Source organism: Rhynchophorus ferrugineus, unplaced genomic scaffold (assembly GCF_030347505.1).
Source record: "Rhynchophorus ferrugineus isolate W39M unplaced genomic scaffold, kcgeb_rfMv2 rfM4, whole genome shotgun sequence".
NCBI classification, from domain to species: domain Eukaryota; kingdom Metazoa; phylum Arthropoda; class Insecta; order Coleoptera; family Curculionidae; genus Rhynchophorus; species Rhynchophorus ferrugineus.
Window position 1 is genome coordinate 38492078 of NW_027472583.1, and position 12973 is coordinate 38505050.

The following is a 12973-nucleotide window of genomic DNA, read 5'->3' on the forward strand; positions in this document are numbered from 1 at the left end:
TCGGAGCGGGCCGCTATGTTTTTATATACAACGTTCATATTTTTTCTGTAGTGTATTTAATTTAGTATCAGCATTGCACCCGTGCGAAGCCGGGGCGGGTCGCTAGTTATATTATAAAATTTACATACATTTTTATTTATACACATTTATATAGTCGTTCCAATAAAACAGCCTTGCACGTTGTATATTTGTCTGCCAAATTAGCTTGTAAAAATATAAAATTCGTTGGAAACTGGGATTGGATTTTTTCTTGTCTTTTTACCCTATTTAAAAAAAGACAAAATGTTCTCTGATGCATCGGAACATGTAACCAAAGCGGTCTATAAAATTCGATTTGTGTTAGTACTGGTCGATCTTGTTGTTAAATGCCTCCAGTATTCTTCAAAGATTAGTGATAATAAAGAAAGGTTAGAAACCGGCAAACGTTGTAAACCAAAATTTTCAAGTTATCAAAATTTAAAACGACAAGACTGTGACGTTTTATTGGATTACAATGTCTTTATCAACATTAAATATACAGTTAATCGCAAGAAGAGATTGGAATCATTTGGAAACAGATATTAATAAGCAGAATGGATCTGGTGGTGGAGCCAATTGCCGCTATTTTACTTTCCTACAACATAACTCCCATTGTATGTTCCTCAATTGTAACTGATTTGTTGGCGCCAAAATTCTATTTCCGGATCATAGTTGAATTCTGCTCGTTCCTGTATCATAGGTGTGAGGAATAGCTAATTTCATTGTGTCGTGCTCTTTATTATTGTCTTGCACAACACATGAACAAACTCTTATTCTAAGCATATCCGCTTCATTTCCAGTCATTTTCAAACACAATTGTGACATACCAATACCACTATCTATTCTTGTTTATTAGAACCTGGAAGCTTGAAGTTCATGGTGAACGGCTCAGTTTCTTAGGCATTACGTAGAGGACTACCATGGAAATTTGGATAGAAACAGTGCCATTTTGAAGATATTCAATGACAAACTAACGGAGGAAGGTACAATCGATGCTCAAAAACAATTTTTAAACAACTATAAGCTGTCCAACCGAAATAAAGACTACGTAAATCGCTGTGGCCGTTTCTTTAGTAAGAAAGTGTTATATAATCTGACCCAAACTATCTGGCCATTCGTTTCAAAACTACCTGAATGGTAAATGAGACGGGTTCAACCAGCCGCGTCTTCTTTCTAACAAATAAAAGAGTTTTTAAGTTTCTCTAACAATATACTAAAAGTCAATTCATTCGATTTCATTAGATAAATAAAATATTTTGTGATTATTGATTACTTTCAAAACATTTTCCATATAATCTCATATAATTTCTAAGTGGAAGCCTAAAACGTAACTTTCTCTAAAAATATATTTCCTCGATGGGCAACTGAATCCATTATAGCAGTATAGCAACACTATTATTTACTAATAATAATACTAATAAGAGATACTCTCTCTGCCTATGTTGTACAATTTATGATTGGTTGAATGATTTGTATATTTATATATATTTAATGAATTATACATGTTATATTCATAAAATATTATATTTTGCGAAAGTAATGCAGTCATAGTTTTGTACCTCTGTATAGTTCTTATTTAATTAAAAGAAAAGAGCCACTGAAAGTCATTGTATGCTGGTAGAAACTTACGGTGAGTATGCTAACATATGAGACATGGTTTCGAAAACTTAAAAGTGGTGATTCCGACCTGGAAAACAAAAAGCGTTCTGGTAAATAACGAAAGTAAATGGAAAATGAAAAAATAGTCTGTGAAGTGCTGCTTCAGATGTATGATGATGATTTCTGCATCGAATAGTGGCGGGTGATCAAAAATTTATTTATTTTGAATATCCTAAGCTCAAAATATCATGATTATCACCTGGCCAAACAGGCCGATCGCAAGGAAGCATTGAAATTTGAATACGACATATTATCGCACCCATTGTACTCTTCAGATTTTGCCGTTATCAACCGACTATCAATTTTTTGAATCCATGGAACACGTGCTCGCAGGACAAACAGTTTTTTTGGGATGGAATCCATAGATTGTCTGAAATAATAGTTTGAATAAATACATTTTCTATTTTCTTGAAAATTATGTAGTTTTTCCCGAAAAAAAAAACGGTAACGACTTTTCGGTATACACCTGGTAAAATAACATTTATTGGTTTTTCTTTTTTACATAGAGAACGCCGTGAATATGTAATAACTGAAACATGCATTACACGCGTATTTTCTTCCGCCAAAACAGTAGGAGCAAGTCCCGACGGCAATTCAGTGATACAGAACCCATTTTACCCAACTTCGCCCATTATTTGACAAATTATGACTTCCATTTTAAACTTTCCCAATAGACACCCTGTATATTAATTTGTATTGTATTATGTATATTTATATACAAAAAATTATTACAATATTTAATGTCGCGACTTCAATTATAATTACGTAGCAATTATATGAATTCAAAAATTTTAATAAAACCAATAAGTTTCATATTACACAATAGTTCTACTAACTTTTTTAACTTTTTCATTTCAGGGGCTCAAAATCCAAAACGCTCTTCAAGAAAGTATCTTACTACATCGAGATATCGCAGCTTCAATGAAAGAACTGGGTTATCGTATTAGCAGCATCGAGACAGCCAACTTAACATCCAACGTTCCTCTATATCCGGCAAAAAAAGGTCACGCCGGATACTTAGGTGATACAAGCATTCTAGGTAAGATTACTTCCCACCCTTGAACGTACATGATAATGTTTATCCGAAATATTTCTTGATAGGTATACCAGTCAGTATTATGAGATACCAACCGAGCAAAATTGAGAACGTGCTAGAATGGGAACTTATCTCGAAGACCTTATACTCACATCGTGATTTGAATCCTCGAAGAAGAATTGGATCATCCATCAAGGAAGGGCTCAATGATGTTACAAGAGAGGTAATGCATATATTTAATACATAGAGAACAAAAAAAACCGCCAACATTAATTCCTATTTAGCGATATAACAAATAGTAACATTCCATGATTATGTTCCAAATGTTTTCATTAGATGCAAAGAGAAGACCAATATTAATTTTAATCACTTACTCATAAGGGACCGGCATATTCATCAAAAAGTTGAACAAAGCGAACATAAAACATAAACAAATAACGTTTTTTTTTGTATAAATTGTATTTATAATGATATGTTATATTCCAACTTTGCATTACTGGTTTCATCGAATGGTTATAAAATATACAAAGTACAGCCCACCAAACAGTAATTTTTTTCATATATTTTTTTAATTAATTACCTATACATTAAATATGCTTAGTACAATAATTTATACAATAGTACAATAAATTAATTTACAAATTACGTACGGGATTAATACATCAGTATGTATTTCCTAAATTAAAATAAAACTAAACTACTTCAGCTAAAGTTAAGAACACACTTATAGACTAAATAAGTTCGTGGGGTTTGTTTCCCTTCAATCTTCTGATTTCCTACATGTCATCCAGTACCTGTATTGCTGCCACGTTGCTGTGATTTAGCAAACTTATTTCATATTTTAAGGCGAAATCTTGGATGACTTCGTATATTCATTTGATTTCGAGGTTATCGTGCAGCTCTTCGTTGGTTACGTAGTAATAATCATTTTTAATTAATAGCAGAACTTTGTTTTGGGTGCGTTGGATTACTGTTGTTTTAATATTTTAGCTCAACCCCAATATTTGCATCCCATAGGTCTTATGATTGACCGATAAACCAATCTCTTTAATTTTAGGTCAAATTGAGAGTATCTTCCGACAAACCAGTACATTTGCTTGACCTTGAGTCTAATCTGTTCTGCTTTTTGTCTAAAGTAGCAAATGGATCTGCAATTTTTTTGACTGCTACTTATATTTTTTCTAGAACCTTAGACAGAGATACATCTTTTGCCATGATAACTGTGTCGTCGGACAATGTTCCAAGTACTGTTTTTTGTTGTTGTATAGAACAAATATAGGAGTGATCTCAAGACGCTACTCTGTAGGACTCCAGCTGAAATATGTTTAAGTATTTAGAATACCCCTTCATACGAAACTCTAAATTTTCTTTCAAAAAGTTATGATGTCCAGCAGTCGACAGTAATTCCGTGATAGAATTGTTCATAAACTCTTTGTTCTTAAAATTTGTCTTATTGTAAAAATAATGTTTTTCGTTTGACAACTTTTAAACGGTATTTTACCAAGAAATTCACAAATAAAATGGACATTATTCAAATGTTTATCACATTTAGAATAAATACGGAAGTTAAAAGTTAGCTTTATGTAGCTGTTATGTAAATATGATGTGTAATAATCATATTTGCGATGAATAGTATATACTTTAATAAAAAGTGATTTTGAATGTTCTTCAAACAATTCACAGAATCCGTATAACGATGGTGGTATAATAACAAGATAAAAGTTTTATGCGTAAAATATATTTAACGTTTTAGCATCAAATTTCAATTAAATTCCTTTCTAAATAACTCTAATATGTCTATGAAATCAGGATATAATTATTGTTATAGTTTTTTTTTCAAAAAATCTCAAAAAAATCTTAGTGCTAAATTTATGTGAATTCAATTAATTAAATTTAGTCTTAGGAATAACACAAAATGTACAGGTACACGTTTCATAGTAAAATATAGAGAAATATTTTCTTCGGAAATTGAAAATGTCCAATATTTATTATATCGTTTGACTGTTCCTTCATGTTTTATTTATTTATTTATTTAAACCCGTCAGCCTCTTGGGCTATTTAGGATGAATTACAATACATTATATGAACATTAACAGCTTACAATACTACACAGTAGATTATAAACAATAGAATATATACAATAAAATTTTTCAATTACACAATAATAAATGTGTGTTACAAGTGCTGAAATAGGTCTATGGTCTTTAGATAGTCAATCAGCAGATTCAGTTGCTCAGGTTAGACCAATTGTTCCAATGTTGTCGGCATCTCAAGTTGTCTCCTCAAATCATCATATTTTTGGCAGTCCAGTAGGACGTGTCTGACGCTGAGTTGAATCTAGCCCAAATCACATAAGGCCGGGCTCTGTCCCTTCAACAAATATTCATGTCTACAGTGCCCCATTCGCCGTCGTGCGAGGACGCTTGACTTGTGTCTACTGATGTTATTATGGTCTATAGATTGATAAATGATCCTCTTGACTTTCCATAATTTATTGTTTTTCTTCGAAGGCAGATAGGGCCATATATATATATATATATATATATATATATATATATATATATATATATATATATATATATATATATAGCCAGCAGCTCCGCAGTGAAAATGCTGGTCAATGATGGAAGTCAAAAATGTCTCTCGAGTAGACTAGACGTATAAGCAGCACCCACAAAGTTCTCACGTTTTGAACCATCCGTATAGATGATAAAATTAATTGAATAGTTCTCTTCGATTATCTGTCTAAAGAAGTTTTTATTGTGGAAGGACTATTTGTTTCCTTATTCAGAACCTTCATAGGGCGTCTATGTGTATTCTTGACCTGCCATGGTGATATATTAGTGATTCTACGTTTTGCATCCGGAATCACAATCATTAATCGTTTACATATCTGGAAAATAAGAGGCTTAAGTGCCTCTTCCTTATATTGGTCTAATTTGTCTTAGGTAGGAAAAAGGTATTGAACGGGTCCAACTCTGGACAGAATTTGACGCCGTGATTAGAGTGATGATATCTCTGCTTAGCACTGTAAACTTTCAACTAGACTAGTGCGGAATATGATTATTGTATGATTCTATGTGATATAGATTCTCATAGCGGCGTTTTGTATGGGATCCAATTTCTTCACGTATGAAGGTGGCGCGGTAATATAACACTGGCTTCCATAATCTATTTTACTTCTTATCAGCGCCTGATATATATTGCTCAACGATGTTCTATGTACTCCATAATTGATGTTGGAAAGGGTCTTCAGTAGACCTATGTCTGCCAAACATTTATTCTTGAGATAATTTATGTGTGGGAGCCAGTTGAGCTTGTGATCGAACAGCAAACCAAGGAATTTGTGTTCTGGTTTGTTTATTAGGTTCTTACCCTCTATCACTAATGTTGCTATTCGCGATCAGTTCCTCCGCCTACAAAAGTGAACACTCATGATCTCTGCTGAGAACTTCAAACCATTCCGTCCGACCCACGCAGGCAATTCATGGAGGCAATTCTGTAATAGGGATTGGCTGTACTTATCGATAGTATGTTTGTGGTAGATAACCACATCATCTGCATAGATTCGGGCGTTGATATAAGTGGGAATGACTTCGTTAATGGAGTTCATAGCAATTATGAATAGTAATGGGCTAATACAGGAGCCGTGGGGTACACCGTTGGTTTGGTGATATGTTGTAGATATTACTCCATTAAACCTGACCCGGAACCTTCTGTTAGTCCAGAAGGATGCAATGAAGTCGAGCGTTTTGCCCCTACTTCCCAGTTAAATAGTTATCTCTGGATCCTGTTACTATTGATGGAATCAAAGGCCTCTTCTAAATCAAGAAAAACTGCAGTCACATATTGTTCCGTATTAAAGGCCTCACAAAGATCCTCCTTCTGACAATTATTTAGTAATCTCTGCTTTACGATCACATATATCGGCCTATGGCAGACCATGCGCTCAAGTACTTTACATAGGTGGCTGGTTAGCGCAATGGATCTGTAATTGGATACTGAATGCCGTGGTTTACCTGGCTTATATGTAGGGACCAATAGCGACTGCTTCCACGATAAAGGCAAATATCCCTTCATCCAAACTTGGTTGTAAATATTAAACAAATGGGAAAGTTGTGATTGGGTTAGATTTTTGATTAATGGGAAACTAATGTCGGCCTCTTAGGGAGATGTGTCCTGCACCTACTCATGGCCTTATTTAGCTCTTCCGCTGTGAATGGAGTGTCCATAAAATCATATACATTCTTGCTTGTCCCATCATTGCTCTTAATCTCTTTCTCCTTATGTTTATGTCCTATGGAGTGATACTGTGGTGCGAAAATTTCAGTCATCTCACATGGGTTCTCAATATGTCGACTTCCGTCAACCATTACTGGTATTTTGGATTGTGGGTTACCTTTCAGTATGTTTATTTTTCTCCATATAGTATGTGATGAGGTTTATGGGGTAAGGCTACTAGTAAATTTTCTCCAGGAGCTTAACCTTGTTTGCCGAATAGTTCTTCTCGCAATTGCCTTTAATATTTTGTTGTTTTGGAAAAATTCGGACGTAGGGTTTAATTTGAATCTGTTGAGAGCTCTTTTCCTATCCTTTATCACCCTAGCCCAGTCTTCATTCCACCACGGTACAGGTAATTTGTTTATCTTTTTGGTGTTGATGGGAGTGGATCTTCTAGCTGCACTGATAATGGAGTCAGTGAATTCTTTTACAACTGAATCCACATCATCAGTGATTGGCGTGGTTTCAATCAGCAACCTACACTTGTTACAATCAATGCCTCCAATATTAAGTCCAATCGCTATAGGTGATATGCCAAATGAGTCAGTGAATTCAACCAGTGTAGGAAAGTGGTCGCTGTCATGCATATCGGCTATAGTTGTCCATCTCGCCTGTCCAACCAATGAGGAAGAGCACATGCTCAAGTCCAAATGTGATAAAGTGCCTGACAAAGTGGATATAAATGTAGGCGATCCATCATTCATAACACACAGATCATTATCATCAACCACCTCAACAATCCATCGACACCTTTGATTGTATTTAGACGAGCCCCATTCAGGCGCATCAGTATTGAGATCTCCCATGATGATTTTGGAATTTGGAAGTTGTGAAACGAGAGCTTCTATACTGGTTCTTTCAATGCTCGCAGAGGGAGACAGATATAAATTACATATTGAGACATTTCTGCCAGATAAATATGCTCTAATCGCTACTGCTTCAAGCTCTGTTATAGTGTTGAGCTTTTCTTCATGCATATCTGTTCGGATTAGAATAACTACGCCTCCAGATGGACATGCACTGTTTTTCCTGTACTTTCTTATGATATTGTAACCTCGCATGAATGAGTCTTCAGGGGATAAGTTGGTTCCCTGCAAAAGCATGATCGATGGTTTGTGTAATGCTAAGATGAGTCGAAACTCTTCTTGCTTTCTTTTAAGTCCGTTGATGTTCCATTGTATTATGATGGTCATTGTGTTCATTTTGTTGGTTCCTCTATATCCATGTCACTACTAGATTTATTTTTTGTGCTTCTACTGGTGCGGTCGTTAGTATGACCTTTCTAAATGTTGTTCCTTTTGCTTGGTGGAGATGAGCCAGACGAGGAGTTCCGACTGCTTACATAATCAGTTTGTTTCTCTTTTCCCTTAGTAGGTAAAGTGGAGGAGGCGTCTCCCTTTTGCCGGGACGTGGATTGGGACGAATGGGAATGGGGAATAGGAGGAGGACGAGGAAGGGATCGATCCCTCTCACCCGAACTTACTCGGGATAGTGAGGACCTTCGGTGTGGAGGTGGACTGCCCCTCGGGATGTAGCTGTGAGATTTTTTGTGGTTGTCTTCTTTCTAGCTTGAGGAGTCTCCCGAGTGGAGGTGGATGCTGCCGATTTAATTGTCTCCTTTGTTTCACGATTATCTAAGTTACACTGTGTGGCTATAATGACATAGTTCTTTTTGACAACTTTAGCATAATTCATTTGGGTATTACCCAATTGGTGTCTAGCTATATTTTTGGCCATGAAGTACGATAGCTTCTCGTCTCCTTCTCCTTTTTGTATTAGTAATTCTTAATTGTGTACAGGGCATCTCCTGTATCTTGGAGAGTGCTCCTGACCGCAGTTGACACAATGAGGTGGTGGAGAGAATTCAGCTTCTCCATGTGCCTTCTTTCCACAGAGTGGGCAGCCGGGGATAAAGAGAGCTCATGGACACATGTCCAAACCTTTGGCACTGGTAACACTTCATGGGGTTCGGAATGTACTGCCTCACCTTAAAGCTAAGATATCCTGCCTTAATCCTTTCTGGGATATGTTCCTTTCTGAACGTCAGTATAAAACTATTGGTTGCAGTACTTTCTCCTTCTTTTCATAATGTTTTTGGAATATTGGCTATGGTTTTTTTTAATTTTTCATTGCCATATTGTGCCAAAGAAAGCGGCAAGTATATTTTCAACATACTTTTTTACTTACTTTTACTATACTTAAACAAAATTGTATCGAAAATTATTAATAACGCTTATGCTTAGAAGTCGACGTCATTCCTCTTTAGAATCAAATGAAATATATACAACATAAAAATAATTTGACATCATTCAAAATGAAATTGTTCTTTTGAATATAATAGAACCAGCAGTTCTCTCTTTCTTTTTCTTCCACAAAGAAAATTTGAGGAGGAACATGTACATCTCCGTCTCACTTATGGCACGATTGAAAAAAACATTAGTAAGCACACGTTGGATTGAAATAGAAATAACCAATTACTTTTTTTATATTACTTGTTGTTGTAATGTTAATTGTTGCTTTCCAAATAATAAAATACGATATTTGGATTAAAAATACAATAATATAGCACAGATATTATATCATCATCGCCTGTTATACGCAATGGATAAAATAGTCGAAGCACGCATTTTACTGAAATACTAATAATTATTTTCAAATGACTACTTGTTTAACTATCGACTAGTTCGACTTTTGCGACTCTTCTGCACTCTTTACAGTGGATATACCTTAATGACAATTAATGTATATTATACTAATTTTTCCGAACAAACGCTTAGAATTGGAAAGTGATAAATTCATTGAATAATTTAAAATGAAAATTGATAAACACAAGGGCCTTATACAAATAACCAATATAGTTTGTTTTCAACCTGTTATCAGTATAATTTTCAAATAAATCAACACATTTAATTACTAATATTTTTCCTATTTTGCTGAAAGTAACTATAGGTGGCGCCGTGTAACTGCCATAATGTTAAACATATTTCAAAACATAAAATTAACATAATTATTACCTGTTTACCTTAATATTAGCAGTTAAAAATGAACTTGAACAGTCATCAATACACAATTAACGTTGAACCCTGTTTAATTATTTACGTCAAAATACCAATTGCGAAAGTTGGGAAATTTTATTTACCTGGTTATCTTCCATGTTAACTATTCCAGGCTTTATAAACACGTGTTAGTCGGTCTAAACTTATTTTAAAAATTCGCTAATCGGTTTAAAAATATCCCCCAGACTAATTGATGAAAAAATATACAATGTACTGTACGATATCCCTGCTTCATTGATATCTTATAATTCGATGAAGATTTGTTTAGAAATACTTTGTTTAACCACATTGACCAATCAGGTTAGCAAATTTCAATCGCAAACTTGTAAATAATGACTTTGTTTATTTAATTTAAGTTTCTCAACATTAATCGTCGCTAACACTAATAAACAACCTTAGGTTAAATGGTTAGTATCGGCCTGTTTTATATGTATCATATTGTATATTTATATTGTATACTTCTCCAGATAGGAAAAGATTTTTGCAAGAATAGTTTTTTATTTATAATTAGATCACAGTCTTACTTCTCAGTACTTTATAATTTAACTACATTACACCGTATATCGTTTAACAAATATCGTATAACATTACATCGTACAGTCTGTTTATTGTACTCACTGTCTGTTTTAACTAGCGTTGGGAACTATCGACTGAAAATAATAGAAACAGTCGATAGTAAAAAACTAGTAACTGAAAATAATAATTATTATTTCAGTCAAAGGCACACTTCAACTTTTTCTATTCGCGACAGGATGAGTCCAGACGGGGATGTACGAATTCCTTCCCGTACTAATTTTGAGAGAACAAAGGATATAAATAATTGTTTAATTCTTTGTGTTGTACAATTAATTCTAAATAATTTTAAATTGGCAAGTGGTAGTGTGCTAAAAGGAATGGAATAATGATCCCAAATATATTTAATCGTATTTTAACATTCAGTAACAATGACATAATATAATAAAAGTAAGTGGTTTATTTCTATTTCATTCCAACGTGTGCTTATTAATTTCTTTTTCAACCTTGCCATAAGTAAGACGAAGATGTACATATTTCTATTCGAACTTTCTTTAGAAAAGAAAAGGAAAGAGATAATTTATGTAATTTATTAACTTCAAAATAACAGTTCATTTTGAATGATTTGACTTGATTATACAGAGTAATAGAGTAATGAGCACTAAATATTTGTATAGTATCTTCTCAATCAATCTTTATCAACTGTTTAACCATCGCACCCTTTTTAAATACAATAATAATTTTATTTATCGTTATTAAAAAATATTTTATTATTAATAATATTATTATTCGTTGCATCTTGAACGAAAGAAGTTTTAACATTCAAAAGCATGAATAAACATCGAGGTACTTAAAAAAAATAGAAAATCAAAAGAATCAATCAAAAAGACCCAATAGTTGCCAATATAACGTAAATGCGGTCAAAATGATTTTTCTATTTGTCAATCAAAATATTGTTTTTTTTTTTACCTTATTACATTAGTATATCTTGAAATAATCTTATCTTGAAATCATATCTTGAAAAATTATTATCTATGTAAGCCTAAATTCGGTAAAAAATTATCAAGGTCGCGGCTAAATTGACCAAGCCAGAACGTTAAAAATCAGTCGAATGAAAACTGGTAGGTTCGAAAATAGTAACTGAAAGTACAGGAGTTAAAGAGTCGATGTTAAAAAGTAGTTAATTACTAAACAGTCGATAATTCCCAACGCTAGTTTTAACACTGACGTAATTTAACTAATCAGGAACTGTATTGCTTCAACACTTACATACTGATGAAGCTCTTTTGTAGTTTCTCGAAGCTAATATGATGGCTACATGGTCTACATAAATATATGATGGGTGGCCACTAAGACGTATTAATATTAATGTTTTTCATGCAGATTAATCATTGTCGATCCTTGGTATTTGTTTTGGAATATCTTGAGATTGATTATGGTATACGAAGTAGTACTAAAGTATTACTTTCGCATTTCTTCAACATGTGTGCCAGTTGCATCAATCTGAACAAGCGGTAATCAGAAAGAACATGATGACGGTAATAAAAAATCATGAAATATTGATTTATAATAATTATAATATGGGATGGACTTATTTAAAAAATATATTTTTAAATTGTAAGTATGATTATCCATCACTTAACGTTTCCTAACCCTCAATTCCGCATTCCAACATCCGGACTTTTTGGGCGTACGCCGATTTCATTTGGATTGGTTACATATAGGTTAACATGGTTAACCATAGGTCATCGAACTATTTGATACAAGTAATAAAATATTTGACATTACCTTGTTGTAATCTAACCATTACATTTGTAAAACTAAATTCATCAATACATTATCATTACCCATCATTATAGTAAACATAATTTTCCACGTTATTTGGTAACTGAAAAAATTACAAAATTATTAATAGACTGATATACACAATGAACAAAACAAATGAGGTCTAATCACAAATTTTATCAACAATGTTATTTACCTGGATATTATAGCCATAGGTACTTTAGACGTACTTAAAGGTAGTTAAAATGCTAAATACTTATATCAGAATGGTCACCAATAAAGTACCTATGTCGAAGCTATATCTGTCGGTTCGCGCTTTGCAAGATTTTAGTCACATTTTTCTAACTTAGAACGAAAATACACAACTTTTAACCACACAAATATATGTATGATTTCCGAGATGTATGTCCGTCGAAAGTACGTCATTAAGAACATTCAAAACAACATTGATGATTATTTTTAAGGTTAGAGGGCGCGGGTGTACTTCTCACAAGGAGTAAATGTTTAACTTTCTTCCCGACGAAAGTACGTACTTTCGACCGAGGTATGAAAAAAAAATTACAAATGATTTTATTCGAAATACGTAAAATTTTCATAAAGTAGTATTTTTAAATTAGTCATCATG

General features: G+C 33.5%; 1 protein-coding gene across 1 annotated transcript in view; it reads left to right on the top strand.

The window, feature by feature from the left end:
- Chsy (Chondroitin sulfate synthase) overlaps positions 1–12973 on the top strand; it is a 157069-nt gene that overhangs the window by 137431 nt on the left and 6665 nt on the right. Inside the window, exons 5-6 of the mRNA XM_076401947.1 lie at positions 2536–2716; positions 2779–2936. Of these exons, the coding sequence (XP_076258062.1) occupies positions 2536–2716; positions 2779–2936 (339 nt within the window). The remainder of the gene's footprint in view (positions 1–2535; positions 2717–2778; positions 2937–12973) is intronic.